At 37.5% G+C, this 20335-nt stretch overlaps 1 protein-coding gene across 5 annotated transcripts in view; it reads left to right on the top strand.

Annotated features, from left to right (window-relative positions):
• The window catches only part of pkp4 (plakophilin 4), an 85172-nt gene that overhangs the window by 38030 nt on the left and 26807 nt on the right, over positions 1-20335 (top strand). For 2 of the 5 annotated variants that reach the window (XM_008403998.2, XM_008403996.2), the window contains exons 4-9: positions 2049-2083; positions 5783-5914; positions 9594-9787; positions 10634-11198; positions 12099-12125; positions 17695-17865. In XM_008403998.2, coding sequence (XP_008402220.1) covers positions 2049-2083; positions 5783-5914; positions 9594-9787; positions 10634-11198; positions 12099-12125; positions 17695-17865 — 1124 coding nt within the window. The remainder of the gene's footprint in view (positions 1-2048; positions 2084-5782; positions 5915-9593; positions 9788-10633; positions 11199-12098; positions 12126-17694; positions 17866-20335) is intronic. The other 3 variants (XM_008403997.2, XM_008404001.2, XM_008404000.2) reach the window with 3 other exon arrangements.

The raw sequence follows: 20335 nt of genomic DNA, 5'->3' as shown, positions 1-20335 counted from the left end.
AAAAAAACAATGCGACTTGGATGTAACGAGTAACGCGACAGTTTTGTAGAAATGTAGTGAAGTAGAAAGTACAGATACTTACTGTAAAATGTAGTGGAGTAAAAGTAGAAAGTATCCATTATTAAATCTACTTAAGTAAAGTACAGATACACGAAAATTGTACTTAAGTACAGTAACGACGTACTTGTACTTCGTTACTTCCCATCACTGGCTTTCAGCTATATAGACACATGGCCATCATGATGATCATCAGTGATTCTTTTACTCCATCTGCTATGGTTCAGTGGACCACAACTCTCCCAACTTCCTTTCCTTAATTGGCAACATCATCATTAAAATTCTGAGAGCTTCTCTTACTAAAGCTCATTTAGTGTCACCTTGCAGAAAATATACCAGTACTAGCAACAACTAATGCTTGATATTAATGATCAGCAAACAGAAGCTATGGTTGTTGCACTGCTTCGAGGTCTTCTGCTTGTCATAATGACTGGCAGGTGACACTCGTCTTGGTCAGAAAGGGTTTCATTGATGTCTAGCGTCATTAGGTGTTTTATACAGTAACACAGCTAACTAGCATCATGACATTTTCAAGTTTTTATTTCCAGACCAGAAAAGGAAAATGTGTGGTGTTACCTTGCTCTGCAGTGCTTTGCATTAGTATTAATACCTCAATACCTTTAGTGCTACAGTGTAACATGTAGCACTGTAGTATAGAAAAACATGTTCTTCCACTCCATAGTCATGCATTAAAACCTGTTGGTCTTTTTTTTTTTTTTAAACCCATTTTATTTTTATACCCCAACCCTAAATAAAAAGCTAGTACAGTCATTTGTATTTTACAGTCACTTAGTTGGTAAATAATCCAGTTGTTCTTTTGAGGCCTCAGAGGATTGCAATAAAACTTTTAAAGAGCAAAATTATCTTTATAAAGATCGAGAAATACAGTTGACAGGTCAGAGATAATGTTGTGGAAATGCTTAAAGCAGAGTTGGGTTATGAAACAACATTCTTGTCCATGTACTGTTTAATAAACAATCATTGAAAGGAAGATGTACAAAAGTCCCATTTACAATTTGTCACAAGTCACGAAGGGGACCAAGCACAGATGTGGAAGAACATGCTGTGATTGTATAACACCAAAATTGAACTCTGTCGCACACTGCACATCTTCCAAAATGCGCCATTTCAAATGTAAGGGTGTTGGCAGTATCATGCTGTGAAGATACTTTTCTTCAGCAGGAACAGGACTGCTAGCCAGAGTTGATGGGAAGGCAGATTGAACTAAATACAAGCAAAATGTGCAGGAAAACTTGTTGGAGGCTGTGACAAAACTTGAGACTGGAACACCTTCCAGTAAGACAACGACCCTCGACATAAAGCCAGAGCTGCAAAGGAATGATTTAGATCAAATCAAATATGTAGCAGAATGGTTCAGACAATGTCCAAACCTAAATTCAACTAGGACTCTGTGGCAAGACTTGAAAATTATTTTCATGAACGCTCTCCATCCTGTCTGGACTGAACTGAATATTAATTGTCAAATTTTGTTGGTGTTCGAAGCTGGTAGAGACAAAACAAAACAAAAAAAAAGACTCGCAGCTGTAATTGCAGATGAAGGTTCTACAAAGTATTGAATCGGAAGAGCATACAAATGTAAATGATAAATGTATAAGAAAGTTTCCAGATGTTTTAGTTCCTGTGTTTTGAAGTAATGAACTCAAACTTTCAGCACTTCTGGCCAAGTCATTATTTTCATGCATTACTTCATTGTGAATGGCTACCGTGATAAATGATCTCTGTAAAATTCTGACTCGTCTATCAGGTTTGTGTCGGTATGTTTAACTTCCAGACTGGATGTCGGTATGTGCTGTGCGGTATGATCGCTTCTAATTTGTTCTGAAATATGTTGTAATAAAACTGTGATTACTTTCTGTTCTCCTTGATTCCCTTAATTTTAAAACGATTAGTGAAATAGGTGTCTCTCTTCTGTCTGTTTTATTTGGAGCAATGTATTGATTCACTTTTGTAATTTCTGTTTCCCCTTGCAGCTCATCTGAGAAATCCCTGCCATGGCGAACTGCAGGTATGTTGGCTAAACCTACAAAATGAACTGCTATTGTTTGAGGAAGTGTTTAAATTGTGACCGCAGTTTTAATTCAAATGGTTGAAAAGTACAATTGCCACGGCACAATTTGTGAAATGGCAATAATAAGACTGGGGGAACCGTCTGTCAGTGTTTTTTATGTACTGATATTATTACACATCTGTGCTTTCAGAGTAACTCTATTCTAAATATTAACTACACACCAGGCATTGTTTATATTGTCAATATTATATGTGGATTGTATTTCTGCCATGTTTTACATTTCCTCTGCAATCTTTACTTAAACAAATTTATTTTCAAGAGAGCAGTTGACAGCCCAGGGTTTGTTTTTGCTTTTATAGTTATTGAAGCTGCTTCTGCTCCCTCCAAACAAAACAATCAGTGACATGTCATAAAAGGATTTTCCTCTGCACCCTCTAGTATCTTTTTGTTTACCCCCATCTTTATCAGATCTTTAGAGGAGAACTGATATTGAAAAAAACATTTAATAATATCTTTAATCGCTTATTAATTAGATAGAGCAAAGCAGAATCTTTGCTCTGGTCATTAATCTTTTATTGTCGATTCTGTCAGAGGAGCCTATGGGGGGTTAGAGTTGTACATATGCACTGGGAATATTAATATTACTCCCCTTTTTCATTTGCTGTCTGCTCCTCAGTTCCTTGCTAAAAGCATTTCATTAGTGGCATACCAGCATGTGGGATTAATCACAATTACAGAGTTTTTAGCAGTGAGTTGATTGATAATCATAATAGAGATGATAAATCACAGTCACATTTAGATCAGTTTAACTCTGGGTTATGGGTTTAGAGCTTATTTCTCCGATTTTTAGTGAATTCGTGAGCCTTGCATTCTCCTGTGACAGACGAGATACTGCAGAAAGTCTTCTTGCCTCTGGAAATGTCAATGCAGTCACACCTAATGTCCACCGAGAGCAGAGCACAACAAGCACAGAGTCCAGCTTTGTCAGTCTCAGCACTGGTCATTGCACTGACATCTGAATAAATTATAAGGGACTCATTTGTGTTGCCAAAAAACAACTCTACCCAATTGGAATATCTACAATTTGATAAAGTACTAGATATTATGAAACAAATACATCAGTATAAAGTTTTAATAAAAAGAACCCCCTCACAATATTGGGGGTTTAATTTATATTTTTTGAGGAATTTGTCTTCCCAAAGCAAATGATTTGAAGTCTGAATTTAAGTGTAGGAACCCATACTTTCACTCCCACATGTCACTGCACTTGCTCAAAACTTTCCTTTCACACTCAAAAAAAAAATTATTCCTTGTTGAAGCATATGTTCTGCTCCTCTCAAATCCTCAAAGTCCAAATAGGTGAAGGAATCAAACAGGAGCAGAAGAGAAGATATTTGTGCAAGAGATGTTGCATCTAATATGAGTAACACAACTTTAAGGAGTATATTGTAAGCAAGCACAGGCTTTTGAGGAGAGAAGGAACATTTAAGAGTAAACAAAAGTAATTTCCTCAAATTGAAAATGCATGCCCTTATATTTTAGAAAGAAAAATGTACCCGTAAAAACATTGAGTTTCTATAATTTATTCTACAATAAGTGTTTAAATAATAAAATAGTTTTCTTTGTTTTGGTGTATCTGTCTTTTTAAAATTTATTTTCACTTTTTCAATTCATTTACATGTCTGGCAATAAGCATGCTCTTATTTTAAAATTGCATATTTTATTATCTCTTAAAAATAAAATAAAAAAACAATATCAGTGCTATTATTTTGAGCTTATGCAACACATTTAGGGATGACATCTATTCATCCCTAAACTGAATTCAGTAAATTCAATTAAATGACACTATATGCTTTTTTTTTTTTCAACCTGGAAAAGGTTTGTTTGCTGATGCTATAGGTATATGCAACTGGACCTCAGAATAATAATTAAAATAAATTATTATTATTATCTACATTATTTTAAAATTTTGTTTGAATATGACTATTTTGCATTTCACTGGCAAACTCTTTCCTGCTTTCAGGAATGCAATCTGTAACCAGGAAGCTGCTACATTTGGCAGTCCTGAATTGGAAACCTAAATCTGCTGCCATACATTAACATGAGATCCTGACGATGCTTTAAAGCTCCCTCTGTGCATACCGTCTGTCTCTCTTCCTGTTTCTCTTCTGCTCTGTTTGGCTTCTACTTTAATGAATAAGATCAAGACACAGTATGAACACATTGTTGGCTATATATATATATTAGTACCCCTGGTAAGGACATGTAAGAAGCCTTAAAATTGATCTTTTTTGTCTTTTAACTGTAGTAACCTATTCTTTAATTTTCTTAACTCAGCCTTTAATCAAGTATTTATTTGATGGGTGCACAATCCTGTGCCACTTACCACTACGTTGGACAAAAATCCATACTTACCTTGCCAGTATGCACAGTGAGGAACATGGGAAGTGATGTACATTTCTACAGCTCACTGTTATTGCAAGGAGTGGGCTCTTGTGGACACAAAGTCTCCGTAGAAACCTAGAAACCACTATGTGGTATCTTGGCATGACAAAATAAAACTTTATGTTCTGCCTTCACAAACATAGACATATGGACTTGGGTTAGGGCTAGGTTAGTGTTGCACCTCTTTTAGAGCAGCTGGATAGCTATTTCTCTCTATTCTTATCTATAACTATATTTATGCATTAATTGTACAGTGGATGTGAGGAATGCTATGCTGTCTAGAAAGGTCTTAAATTTGGTTATACAGCTTTCTCTCTTCCTGGCTTTGATTCCTTTCTACTTCCCTGTGTTTTGCCTCCCTTCCTTCTTTTCTTCCTTCTGTCATTTCATCTTTTTATCTAGACAATACTCCCATATTTTTTATTAACTCTTATTAATTTAGATTTGAAATTGATGGAAATTTAAGCTTGGGAAAGTTTGAAGCTTGTGAAAGTAAACAGTCACAGGAGCCCTGTTACAAAATTGTAACTATAACTTGCTGTAAATTGGATTGAAAATAAATGTACATAGGTTTTCTACACCTAGGTTGTGGAAAAATTTACCTTCTATCACAGGAACGTCCCATGTGTATTCTGACATTTTACCTGAAGCGCCTCCATAGACTGATTTGAATTATTCCCTTCTGTCAATAGTCTGGTTCTCTTAGATGTCTGGATGTGGAAGTGCAAAGTTTCAAATTGTCAACCAGTCTTTGTCTGGTGTCAACAGCTTTATTCAACAGGTCAGCTTTAGCAACAGTGAAAACTTGTTCGTAGGATTCAGATTTCATTCACACGCACTGCAAGATTTAACACAACCAGACACACAGTATTTGACTGATTGTTCTCTTCTTTCTTTCCTGAGAACTTGATTCTTTTCCTGCTTACATGGGTTATGGGAAAACATTGTGCACATGGACACTGGTGTCCAGTTTCTGACTTAAAGTAGTTGATTTAATAAACATACGGAGATGGAGACAACGTTTAGAGGGGTCTGACTGTTTCTACCTAATCTAATATTTCTAAATGAGTAAGGCTGTAAAGTTTAATGAGTGTAGCTGTACACAATGATGAAACTAATGTTGCAGAAATCACTGTTTGCATTGTTTCCTCTCAGCTGAAAAATATTAGGTTTAATGACTGTAATAAATTATCAAACTCATTGTGGGGTTTGTATCTGTCTCTGACTGTCGGCTCTGCTGTGTTCTCGCAGATACCTCTGCGTCGGGGGATACCAAGTCTCGAGTGACTGACAGCTCTCAGTCGCCCAGCTACAGAATCAGGGCCGAGTCAGAGCAGGTGTCTCTGTACTCTCCGGAGCAGTCCTCCCTTCATGAAAGTGAGGGTCTGTTATTATATTCTGTTTATTCTTTTGCAGCTTTCTATTACATGGTTAATTCTTTTTTTGTGTGCTCAACATTGACGTAATCTCTAGCTATCTGTAATAGTTAGAGATTGAACTGCTTAGTTCAATCTCTAAATAGTTATTTACTTCTCTTTTTACACTTGTAAAGTCAGTTTTCTCCTCCTTATTTAAATCATATTGAAACATGGCGTCTTTGAAACACAACAGTTATGCCGCTGTTTCCTTTTTTACTTTCCTTTTGAATGCTGCAGATTCAGAAAGATGGGACATTTTATTTGTTACACACAGCTAGTTAGCATAGAGACACAGACCCCACCAGATGCAGAGTGTTCTACACATAATCTTATTGTAGCACATAATCATCCATCCCACTTACAAGGGATGGGCAATATAGACTTAACAGTCTATCATGAAAACACAATAAAAGTGATGATAAAAGGGTATTCATACCAGTCTTTAGGCATAGATAGAATAGTCTGCTCTAGATAAAAAAATAATATAAAACAACAGTTTTATATTATTAGTAGAGTTTTAGTAGTATTAGTAGAGTTACCTTATGTAACTCTACCAGTTACATAAGGTAGTGCAGTTTTATTGATGTATGTAGACACCATGTAGCGTTTGTTTTCATCATTATATATTAAAATTCCTATGTCAAAAAAGATTTAAAGATCACAATAAACTGAAGTAATTGCACATCACTAGCACTCACGCTATCCTCAAAGCAAGCTGCAAGCTTTCATGGCTTCTCTTATGAATCGTTGCACCTATAAATTGCTGTTCTCACACATGCCTTGCTTTTGGTAGAGAGGTGAAAATGTTCCCAAGAGGTAGAAATTTCAGTGTCTTTTTTTGTATTTATTGGGATCCTATTTTACACTTTTGCAGAAAGTATGCCTTTTAAAGTGGAAGAAAGGTTAGGTGTTTTGGAATAAAAAAATCTGAAAATAGTGGAATGCATTTGTATCATGCTCCGTTTATTGCACCCAGTGAGAGTCCAACTGTTGCCAAGAGTGCTGTGGACCGTACTATTGGTGGAAATCCACATTGGAAGTAGAAACGTGTATCAACAGGAATGTGGAAAGTAGCAAGAAGGGTAAAACATAAGTTTTTACAGTTTGTCATAAGCCATGTAAGGGACATTGCATGGGGCTCTGATGAGATAAAGCCAAAACTGAATTCTGTGGCCTACATGCAACACCCTCTGTGTAGTTGGAAAATTACTATTGCACATCATCCTGAATACACCATCCCTATGGTGAAACATGGTGATGGCAGGAAGATGGCAGCTGTTCAGTCGATTGGAATCTGGATAGAGTCGAATACGGGGCAATCCAGGAAGAAAACCTGTGAAATGCTCCAACATGAGATGGGGGAGGAGTTATACAATCCAACAGGACAGCAATCACAAATATTCAGCAAAGGCAAAAATATATATATAATGGTTTAATTCTAAGCATATTTAAGCATGAAATGGCCCAGTCAAAGCCCTGATCTAAATTCAATTGAAAATTTGGAGAAAGACTGAAAATAACTATTCACATGTACTTCATCTGTTCTGAATGAGATATTATGTAAAAGACAATTGGCATAAACTTGTTTCTAGATGTGCAAATATAGTAGAGACAAACTCCCACATAACCTGGAGCTATAATGTGGTTCTACCAGCATTGCGTGTGGGGAACTGGATGCAACATGTTCAGCTTCTAAATTTTATTGTATCTTCCTCGTTCCACTTAAACCCTAGTAAATTAGATTACATTTTTTTTGGTTGTTACAAGATTAAATCTAGAAAGGTTCAAGAGTTATGAATACAATGGAGACGCAAATATCCTCAACAATTCTGGAGTTTTTTTCCCCCAGGATTGAAAAAAAAACAAACAAAAAACTTAAATTTCTACAGAATGTCAAGCTGGACCATTAGTGTGATATTGGTTTCATTAATGAAGGATTCATTCCATAAATTCAGTTCATCTCTTGTAGCGTATTTACTGCACAAGGTTATTCTAGTGTTATTACTTCAAACTACTGGTACTTGTTCAATGGTTTTGTACATGAGTCATATTGAATTTATATTTTTGAATCAATCATCAAGAAACTTGGTTTGCTATCCACTACAACAAGAAGTTAATGTTAATTTCCTCTGCGTGTTTTGTGCTTAATGAACAGTGATGTCTGATTTCTACTGATGTTACTTGCAGAGTCTATTCTAAACACATTTTATATCATTAAATGACTTAAAATATCTCTACAGTAAATATTTGATCGTCCCTGTTATATTTTGATTGTCTTTCGAGATTTTAATGACACAAATCACGATATTTATTTCCCCAAACAGATGGCATAATATTCCCGTTTTAATTTATTAATGTTGCTTTAACATCAATCTGTTTATGAACGCTCCACAGTCCTGACCAGCTGCTCTATGATCTGCAGGAAAACACAGCTTTTCAAGCACGATTGGTTTAAAAGACCTGATAATATTAAAATACTGACACTATTTTATGAATGAATTTGGAAGGAACAGTTACCAGTTCAGCTGGATTCGTAGAATTAACCCACATAAACACCTGTGACAGACCTGTAAGATGAGACTATGAAGTTGTATTCATTTTATTTATTGAAATTAGTGTATATAATCCCATATTACAAAAAATGTCGGCTCAATCTACCTTTCAAACCGGTCCAATTCAAGTGGAGTTCTGTTGGAAAGGGCTTTCCATTGCCAAACACACCTGATCACGCCATGAAGGTTCTGATGCAGTATGGAAAAGGTGGAAATTTGGGAATTTGATTGAGATATTTTCCCAGGTTGAATAAGAATGGAAAGACTGCAGAGAAATATTTATATTTCCAGACTCCGTTAGTATTATTTGCCATAAATTCAGAGTGAACCTTGGTACATATATTGATACTGAAAAATATGTGCGAACTGTATTGTGAATATCTATTTTATTTATATGGACTTTATAACAAGAGCTGCACCGAAGTGCTTTACAGCAAGCATACAAGATATTATAGTAGATCGTTTAAAATCTTAAAAAATAGACTAAGATTAACATTTATATCAAGAGCCAGTGGGTTGAATGAGGTAACCAAGCTCAGTTGTTTGTTAAAATAGACAAAAGTTTTTATTGTGAGTGCTTGTTGATCTTTAGTAAGCGTGCTACCAGTTCCTGAGGCTTTTTTCATCTAGCCAAGTAGGACTTAGTGTTGACATTGCACCAGTTTTTCTATTGTAGAGTTTGTGCTTGCTCGATTTCAAAAAGAGACACTAGCAATACTGTTTTAGCCCTGGAGATGGTTTGGTGGAAAAACCTCCTCACAACCACATGTGAGCAGAGGCTACAGATGAAGAAAGTTTTTTGCACTTTCTCCTCCTAATCTAAAGTATTGATGTTATTGTAATGTTTTCTTTAAAGTGAGAGATATTAACACTTGATCATTTATCAAATTTTAAAATGGGTTAAATGATGGCAAATTAACTCATGGGTTGCTATAGGTGTTTTCTTCCTGCTGTTTCATTAGAAAGGCGACGCTGGTAAAGGTCATAGCTGTTATGAAACCTCTTATGATATCTATCCCGGAGTTTCTCACCCTTATCTAGCTCCTTCCTCTACATTTCATTTATGTCTGTTTCTGTCACCCTCTCTCTCAGGGTCTGCAGGGAATTCATGTGGCTCAGCTCAGATGAACTCCTACTCTGACAGCGGCTATCAGGATGCCAGCAGTGGCTACCTCAGCAGGCAGAACCAGGGCAAGGCTGAACTCAAGATGCAGCACTCCTTCCCTGGAGCTGGCACCGGCACATTAATGAGGAACGCCAGGGCTGAGGGGCAAGCTTCAGCCCAAGTAATGACAGCCGGTGTATTTAAAGCATATCGCTGTGTGTGATCCTACTATACACACTGTTATTTACAGGCGATAGAAAATGATAATGCTACAAAAGAGACATGGATGGGGTACTAGTATTAAGGTTTGCCGAGATGTCAGCGAAAGTGTCTGAGTGAGTTATATCTCTGTGTAGATAGAGGACAGAAAAACTGTGAACCATCCTCCCCACTGCCAATCAGTTGACTGATGGAAATCTGCATTTGTCCTTTTCTATAAAAACTAATTTATTTCAGATCCTACAATAGAAAACAAAGCATCATCCATCACTTTTATTAAGTTACCTCTGTTACTGGCTACTGGACTAGATGGCTCCACCATTTACCCAGATATTATCAGCTAGGCACACTTGTGTTACTCCATAAGGAGAAGAACAGCTAAAAGATGTAAAATTCTAAGCAGAAAACCTATTGGAAGCTAATCTCATACTAGCTCTTGTCTGCTACCAAAACTTAGTTTTTTTCTTAGTGGCTATAGAAATGCAAAGGCTTTACAGCACAGAAGGTGCATATTGAACTGAGCAGCTCAATCTAATCATGATTCACACAATTTAGTACACAAAGGCGGCTGAGAAACCAAATGGTGCCATCACACTCTGGAGGGGGGAGATAAAGTAAACATGGCCTTCAGTAAAGTCATGACCTGTGATGAAACGGCTTATATAATCCCCAGTTATTTAAAATGTCATTTTCATCGTAGACGTTAGTGTGTGTCAGAGAGTTCAACAGAGCGTGTTAATATTCTTTATACCATCTTTTAGACTGAGGAGGCATGTTGCCAATTATGTTTGTTTGTTATTACCTGCAGGTTCCCGCAGAGACAGCAGCTCTGCCTGGCCGTGCAATGCGGAGGGTTAGCTCAGTGCCTTCTCGCTCTCACTCGCCAGCCTATGCCAGCAGTATCTCCCCTTCCCGTGGCTCCCTGCGTACCTCAGTTGGCAGTGCCTACGGCTCCCCTGTCGTAACAGAACCTAAGCCTCTCTCCAACATCCACTTTACAACCTTGCCCTCTGTGCAGCGCACTGGTAGCATTGGCGGCGGCTCGCCATACTCCCCCCAGAAAACCTCCCCCGCAGGACTGAGGCGCATCAGCTCCACAAACTCACGGCCTGGCTCCACTAGCCGCACCACCTCGCCCTATCAGACCTCGGCAGGGTCAGCGTCGGGTCGCATGGGCTCCCCCCTGACGCTGGTGGACCCTCCGCTGATTAAGCAACCGACTCACTCTTCTTCTCCAGTCAGGGCTAGCATGACCGCCGTGCCCCAGCACTACAGCTCCACTCTGCCTCGCTCCATGCTCCACAACACTGACCCCTATGGACCTCAGAGCTACGACATTTATGAGAGGATGACTAGACCCGACAGCCTCACAGGTGTGCTGCTAATGACACACACACTCACACACTGCTTTCATATGTGCATCTGTGGTTTTCTACATTTTAGGGAAATGTTATGAGTTTAGGAGTGAGAAGCAATGGGGTAAGAGAGATGAGACTTTATGACTGACTCTGTGTGTCTGGTTGTGGATTATTACCTTATTAGGACCTTATTAGGAGAAAATCACTTCCCTGGTTGGCACCAATGCAGCCTATGGGGTCTAGTAGCCTGGTCCTAATGAGAGTAAAATTTATATTATTTTGTTTAGAGTTGGTTTTTGAGATATTAGTTGAGGTCCAATTTAAGGCTAACATCATGGTGTCTGTGTACACTACAAAATACAAATCAATTTTGTGTCGCAAACAGAATGAATGTTCTCATTTTTGAGCGTTTGCGCAATTTATTCCCAGGAACGGATCAGGATATTTTTGGAAAAACTTGCCTGCCCAAACTGGTTTGTACATGTCATCCTTGTAAGAGATTAGAGCAAAAATGAGAGCTGGCAGATGAACCTTGATTTATATGTGGTCCTTATCTGGAGCCAAACCAACAGGAAAATACCTGCCTGTGTTCATGCTCTGCTTTCGCACTCAAATTCATTTCATGCTCACAAAGCAGGCTGAACAAATATTCAAAACAAAATGTGTTGCACAACATTTTCTGATAATCAAAACTTTGTTTTCATTAAAATTACTAGTGCAGGTATTGTACTTGCAGTGAAAAGAACAATAAACTGTTTCTCACACAGATAATTGCCACACTCGCATATACCGATTCTGATTTAATTTCAGTTTTCTCTTGGGAGGATAAGCCAAGCTGCTTCTCAGAAAATATTCTGTTTAGCTAATAATTCATTTTTTTCCTTCTCAACCTCATGCTGCCTGGGACTTCCTAAGATGCCCTAATTGATGGTGATATTAAAGGTGAAACTTTGATTGTAACGTCTGTTTCTGATCTTCATGCGTCTTGTGTAGATGTTAGTGCCGCTCTACTGGTGTCTTTCATTCACGATTGGTCTGCATGTTGTCTTTAACAGGTTTTACAGGACATCAGTAAATGTGTGTGTCACTCGTATCATTATTAGCCTGAACTACACTTCAGATGCATTCAGTGTTAAATCTGTACTGCAAAGCTGTGCAAAACTGGCACAGGTGATGGTAAATAAATTCTACATGAGCTTTTATTTCATTTTAGTTGACTAAGTCTTGTTGACAATGCAGTAAATACCGGAGAGTGTGTTACAATCGACTTAAATAAAACTAATTTATTTGAGGACAAACAGTGAAGGTCAGATCCATTTCTCACAGAGTGATATATGTTTCAGGTGTTTATTTCTCTTAATTTCAGTTTTTCTTAGACTATAAACCACTTTTACTTTTACTAGCTTGATCATTTCAAAAAGTTTAGCCTATACTCCAAATATATTAGTTTTAATTTTTTCTCTAAATGTAGTTGATTTAAAAAAAATTATTAAATGAAGTGACCACAGTGACTGTGCTCAGCAGAGAAATTTCATGAAGCTCCTTCCCAGCTCTTGTTTTGATCAGACATCTTTTCTGTGCTTTCCTTCTTCTCCTCCTTATTGTTTTTCTTCTTTATCTTATTCAACTCCTATCCTATTCCCATCGTCTCTCTTTTTTATTTTTTTATTTTCTACAAACGCACCCTCTACACTTTGCCTTTATTACAGTAATTTGTCACCCGTGTCTGATGGGCCATATTAATCGGAAGTGGAATGATCACATCATCCTAATTGCAAATATTTGCAAAAACTCACCAAACGACCCAAAACTAAATGTTTTTACTCAAAAATTAGTCCTTCAAATTTTTTTTTTATCGCTCATTTCATGATTTCCTAAATTATATCTGTTAAAAGTTCTTTTTTGCTTTGTTTCTTTTCGATCCCTTTGTGTTCTTTCTCTCCTCATTTTCTTTTTCTCCACCACCCAGCTGGTCCCACCGTCCGCACACTAACCTGTAGAATGTCGTAGCTTCCCTTTCCTGCTGAAGAATGGAAAATGAAGACAAATTGTCCCTAATAATGTGCTCATTACATTCTGTCCATCGGAGAGCAGAGTGGGACAGGGGGAAAGGAAATGGCATATCTCCTCTCTCATTCTGACAAGCGAAGCTGCCTTTGAAGTTTTGACCATCCTGCAGCCTATTATTGCTACTTTTTACTTTCTCATGTGTAGTGAGATTTTGGTAATCCTTCCCCTTTTTATTTGCTGAGCATTTGCTGGTCTGACAGGATTTGTGAATATTATATTTGAGAAATGGATCCAGCTGTATCTGTTTCTCCAAAGCTAGCATCCGCCAAGCCACCAGCGCCTTTCATCCAGTCTCTGCCAAGTGTAATCTGTTAACGCCACGGTGAGAGGGCTGAGGGGGGAGAATTAAATGACTATAACACAGAAGGAATGTGGGCCATTCATCCTCAACAGACACCAGAAAGTTATTTCTCCCTGAGAATTTGCAGATGCTTTTAGAAGTGACTGCAGCCTCTCCATCAGGGGAATAGAGTAAATAAGGCACATAGACTAGTTTCATGATGGGCTATTTTAATGTGGCTACTTTCTGGAGTTGCTGAAAGAAAGAGATCAAGACTTGAAGGTTCAGATGCTGGAAAATTGTAGTCCTGCAAATAATGGCTCTAACAAACTTCCTTGGTTCTTTGAAAAAGTTCCTTCAGTCCAAACATACCAATGTTGCCCATAGAGTAGGTCAAATCTTGCTTCCTGTTTTTTGTTGTGGCTTAATTTTCACTATAATATGGTAATGATTGATTAGTAAATTGAATAATTTTGATAAGCTATTCAACCGTTTCTGTTCGAATAAATTAATCTCACAATCATTTCAACAAGAGGGATAAAAATGCCAACTTTTTGGGCCAGAGTGCATATACGATCACCTCGATCTTTTTTATTATATGGACATGAACAGATTTTATATTCATCTTAGTCGGATTTGTTTTACCTACATTCTAGAAAGATGGGTTATGTAACGGGAGCAATTTGAGGGAAGAAAAATAATAATAAAATAATAATTTGTGTACATGAAGAGGTGCGTGTTGCCAGAGCTTGAAAGACGCACGCTAAAGCCTCTTATTTCTCATGTTGCATCAGTCCACCATCGGTTGTTTTCATCGCAACTTCCTTGTCTACACAAATATTTTGTCACACCAATCAAGTGTTGAAGATACTAATTTGCAGTATAGCAGCACCAGTGTGTCCAGTTATTAGTAAGATAACGTGTAAAAATTCAGATTATGTTTATTACCATAACTTAAAAACATCCTGTCAATACCTTTGTTTCATTTTACCCTGGTTCAAATGGTTTATAATGTTGAGTTTATTGTACAGAAAGAGTGATGACATTTCGGTACTGAGATGCCCTAATTGTTCTTGCTTCTTTTATTTCATGTTAGGGCAGTAAGTGGTATTTTATTGATTTCCAGATCTTATCACAGCTGTCCTGAAATGTGCTAAATAACCCTAACAGCCTGACGGGTTGTCCAGATCTGCATTTGAACACATCTTCAGTCCACCCTATTCATTCTTCCATAGATCACCCAGGATGTGTATTGCCACCAGGCCTGAACAACCATCTTTTTGAACAGGCTTTTACAATGAATGAGAACGTTTTGGTGGTCCAAAACGGCCTCATTAACACTCCTTTTATTTTCGTGTCTTCCTCACACCCTCGGCTTTCCACCACCTTTTATATTATTCTCTGCTTTCCTTTTTGATTCATCCGCCTTTTCTTATGTCCTTCATTACCTCCACCCACCGCTCCCCTAAAAACCTTTGAACAGAGCTGCTGATTTCCTGCCAACCTGCAACTACTCCGCATTGTGAGCAGTACCACATAGGGAAAGACTTCTCTGACTATTTAGTTTGCCACAGAACTGCGCAGAAAAAAATATATAAATTACTCCATAAAGCAGTTCCTAACTGTCCCAAACGGTAAAAGTGAAGAAAGTCTTGCCCTGGGAAGCCATAAAACCTCTAAACTTAAAATTTTGATTGCATTCAAGCACATTTTTAATTTAATTTATGGCAACATCTATTTAAACATGAAATGGACAGCAAAAAAACAATTCGGTGTTTAGTTCATTATCATAATCACAGGAATCCAAATACTTATTTCAGTAAGTTTTGTTTCTAGTGTGACTTAAGCAATACAATGTTGTGCAACATTTCTAAGATCTAATTGCAATGTATGTGACCTTGATGCTGTTGTAGAAGATAGAAATGTAACAGTAGTTCAAGTAGCCACTCATTTCAAGCAAGGTTTGTGGAAAGACATATCTGAACCCTGAACCTGTCAGATGTTGCCTGATCTCGTTTTACGGAACATTAGGTCGGTAGGGTCAGAATCTGGTCACAGTGACATAGAAGCATGGATACATTCTGCCTTGTATCAGTGATTAAAGTTGGTGGTAGTGGCATAATGATGTTTGGGATGTTTACTTGGCCTGCTGTGGGCCCCTTAGAAACAACCAAACATAATTTGAACCGCATTTGCTACTTCAAAATTATTGCAAACCATGTATATCTCCTTTTGTCTGCACTGTACTCATCTTCCACATGCTGCATTTAAAGTCTTTTTTTTGTTTGTTTGTAGAAGCTGAATTACTAATTGCATTAGACTGTTTAAATATAAGCACAAAACTTTCAACCCACAGTTGGTAGTTCACAGCCAGCTCAATTAGACCACAGTTATCATTTTAATCATTATTAGCAAATTCAAGTGATTCTTTATTTTGTTGCTGAGACAGACACTATCTTTGGAGTCAATTTTCCTAAGCTCCCTGTAGAGCTACTGTTTTTTTAGAAGACCTCAGAGGTCATCATCAAAACGGTCCACTACTTTCATCTAAAAGCTATGCTCTCCTTCCCCCATGAGTTCCCAGTCCACAAGGAGACAAACATCCGTATTTATTAGTTCTTTAGATTCATGTTGTGACAGGACTCCCTCATTTAGCTGGTTCTGCATGGTAGGCTTGGTGTTTAGTTACAGTCAGCAGCTGAGTTCATGCTGTTGGAGAGGACCCAAGTGATGTCTGCGGCTCTCGATATGTGCAATGAGCAGTAAGTTGCCAACTGTACAGTGATCCAGGGGGGTTCACAGTTTTATAAGCTCCATTGATGTGAGGCTTAACACAAACAAACATAGGCACTGAGATCACTTGTATTGGGTGGGCTTTCTTGGATTTAAATGAAGAAAGAAGAAAAGAAACCATCTTTATAGCCACTTTTATATTTCACATCAGGCATGTGGTTTTCATTTTTTCTCTCCTCAAATTAGCAGCCCTAAAGCTTTAAACATTTATTGCCTCTTTATTTACAGTATGAATTTACATTGTGTCTCTAAGGGAAAACAAAGTTTTGTGTAAACTGCATTTTAGTCAATTTCAGTGTAATATAATCAAGCATCACTGATTGCTCCACAGTAACTTTGATACCAAGTAATCACATCCACGTTCCAATGCATTAGTGTTTTTATGTTGTGACAGTAAGAACAAAATCTCCTTTTTGAACTGGTTTATTATAGTTTATTCAAAACTGAAGTAAAAACATTGTAGGTTCAATACCATCTTTTTTGATATGAAGAGCCAGACAAGTTGGCAGTAAAACCTATAAATAATCCATTGATGCCCCATCTTGGACTTTCTCATTTAATTTCTCTGAGGACCACCTCCACATTTGAAAAGGACTTCAGAAACATTGCCAAGTCAGGCCACACTAATGTCACAACAAGATCCTGTGAAACATTTGACTTGTTTGACTTTGATCTGTCTGATGTGGCCGTAGTGCTCTTCTTAAATGTTAACATGTTTTCTACATTTGTTTCTTTTCTAGCCTTAACTTGCATTACATTCATTTGGTTATTCTGTCATCAAGTCAAATTCTTTCGAATCGTATTTTTAGCAAAGTAAATGTTCACTTCACAGCTGTAAATATAAAGTTGTCAAGTATATTAAAAGATAAAAAGAAACAATTTCTTACTTTTTGAATATTTTTAAAAGAAACATGTCTGGTTTTTGATACTCTTGTAGAGCATTAGTCCTTTGATATTTTCCACAAGGTTGCATTATTGCTGTGCGGTGATCAATGCCAACTTTGTCATTCAGTAAATGGCAGCTTTTTAGGAATGACTTTACCTGTAAAGATGGTAAGAGGAGGCAAGCTGTTAACTGCAAATTATTCAGTGTTTATCTTTTAACACACTTAAAGGGCAGGGCAATAATTGGCAGGAATTAATTTATAGTATTTTTATTACGTTAAGTACTTTTATTATTTTTTGTTTCTTCCCTTTTACCTGCTTTATAAGCATATGGATGAGATTAAAGTAATTTATAGTGATTAATTGTTGCTCATTAACACACAAAAGTAACATTTTATCACTTCACACTGCCTCTTTAAGAACTATGCTACTTGCAAACTGATCATTCTAGCTATCTACCTGCTAACGGTTCTCCTTCTGCAGGAATACGGAGTTCCTATGCCAGTCAGCACAGCCACCATGGACAGGACATGAGGTCAACCATCTCCCCAGACCGCCACATCGCCCCCATATATGAGGACAGGACTTTCCGGGGCCCGTTGTACCGCAGCCCCAGCCACACCCAGCAGGGGACCCTTTACAGGAGCGGCTCAGGTTGGTCAAACTGTCTTCTTCAGAGAATCTTGTAAGGATAGTAGCAGACAATCCATGAAGTGTAAACACCTTAAGCCTCCTAAATCGGCAAATAATCTTGTTAAATGGGAAGAATGGCTTGCTTACTATTTGTCGAGCCCCTGCACAATACTCTTTTTGTTTTGTTTTTTTACAAAAATCCCAAAGTCACGGACAGTGGCAAAGATCTAGAATCAGTGTAAAATAAATTAGTCAGGATTTTTTTTTTATATACTTTTCTCTGTAATGCAAAGTGTGACATTAAAATTTTAATTTTTTTGTCTTTTTACAAATTGAGAAAATGATTCATTATTCTCCAACTAGGATATAAATTCCATTTTCATTTTAGAATGATCCTCTTGTTTTCTGATTTGGTGTCGCCATCTATAGCTGTATTCTTGTACAGTGCCTACACTGTCCACAAAATAATGCTGAATAATAGGCTGAATAATAGGAACGCATAATATTTATGGTACACAGTAGAAACGATAGACTTTGGCCTTCAATAGAAATCTGTATTCTACCAGCTATCGGCATTACTATTTCTATTTTGCAGTATTGCACCCACTAGTGTTGCGGTTACAACTGCTATTTCATATATCATGCTGCTCTGCGGTAAAACACCTACAGTATGTTCAATAAATTAAATTTGCAGATTGGGGCAAGTTATCTCTTTCTACTGAGTTAAAATTAAACCAGGAAAGGAATTTTAAACTTTTTCCAATGATGCTTATGTGGTAAAACCAAAACAAAGTGATGCATGATTTCGGTCTATAGGTTGTACCACATCGTGGTTATTTTCAGATCTACTGGAAGCTCTATTTGTTCTTTTGTAGTTTTGTTGCTCCTCTGTTTTCTCTCTCTTGTTTACTGTCTTGAGATTCATCATGCAGGTCATGGGAAGTCTTGATTTTCTTTTGACTTACAGCATTTTGTTTAAACCAAACACATCTTTTTCTCATCAGGCGTTGATGCTCTCTTTGACTTCCAATATCTTGCCAGGGTTAGCCATTTAATGAGAGTGGCCTTGACTATTCTGTTTCGTCTCTCTTCTGGGAAAACAGTCTGCCTGCTGTTTATCTCTGTACGTTGAGTTGTTTCTTTGCTTTTCTGTTCTGGATTCCCTTCTTTATTTTTTTCCTAACTACTCTTCCCCTGCCTCACGTTTCCTTTCTCCCCCCACTGTCTGACAGAAAAGGGTGAGACAGAAGTTAATAGGCAGGTTCTGATGTGTCATCCTCCCTGAAAGGAATCCATTACCCACATGTCACACTGAGCTCTTGAAAAGGGACAGAGTCTGGGGACTTCTAGTTTACCCACAACTGCCACCTTTTCTCTCCCAGTTATCTTTTTCTTGGCTAAAATACAAATGTAAACACATTTCACACATTCAGAGTTACCCGGGGCACTATGAAGATCTGCTTTGAGAAATAGGTTCCCAAATAAATGCTATTGATGTTGTATAGAAGCTATAAAAAAAAACGATCCACTACCTGTTTTTCCAAAAATGATGAGAAAAATTGAGTGAGGCTGAGCTGAAGGGGATGTTCGATACAGTCTTTCCATGAGCTGCTTCATTTGAGAAATCCAATTTGATCCAGGATTTTTCTTTGTTATATTTCAATGAATCATTTTCTCCGAATTTCTTTTTCCGTGCCTGTTTGGCCGTTGCCAGACGCATTTGCTTTGTGTAAGTTGGAGTAAAACGGGAAAGATTAAGTGAAACTTAGAAAAATTAGGAGCAGGGTCAAAATACAGCTGAGTCTCAATGAAATTAGAATATTGCCTAAAAGTTATTTAAATTCACTAAATGGAGAAGTATTGGGCAACTGCATTTAATACGACACAACATGGATTAGTTTCTGATTTAGCTATTTAGACGCCTGAACTGCGGACAAGTTGGGTTTAACCTAAATACAAGAACTTCATACAGAATGGCGCATGAAGTGTTTTGAGTGTTTGCTTTGCTGCAGCTGGACATGGACAGATCAATATTATAGAATCCACAAAGAATACTATCGTATATCAGGGTGAAAATGCAATAACATCTGTACCAAAGCATCATAATAAAAAGTAATAACTGGATCCCGCAACATGTCAATTAGACAAAACATTCCTAAAAGCATCTCACTGAAGTCATTTCAACCAAGTTGGATTTATTTTTCTCAAGTTTGAAACAATTATCAAAAAATGTTTCAGCATTTATAGAACTTGCTTTTTGAACTGGATGACTTTGCTCAAACGTTTTGGGTATTCTTGACAAGCTTTTCAGAATGGATGACTTACAGTAACATGCAATACGGAGCCCATGCTCCCTATTGCATATGGTTATTTGAACAGATGAACATGGCACCTTCAGGCTTCAGGAAATTGTACCGATTGAAAAACCAGGCTTGCAGATATCAGTCAGTTCTCTTCATGACGTCTTTAGATTTTTTCAAGCTGTCACACA

The sequence above is a fragment of the Poecilia reticulata genome, linkage group LG2, assembly GCF_000633615.1.
Source record: "Poecilia reticulata strain Guanapo linkage group LG2, Guppy_female_1.0+MT, whole genome shotgun sequence".
Classification (NCBI taxonomy): domain Eukaryota; kingdom Metazoa; phylum Chordata; class Actinopteri; order Cyprinodontiformes; family Poeciliidae; genus Poecilia; species Poecilia reticulata.
Note: the sequence above shows the minus strand (reverse complement) of the source record. Positions and strands in the feature narration are given on the sequence as shown.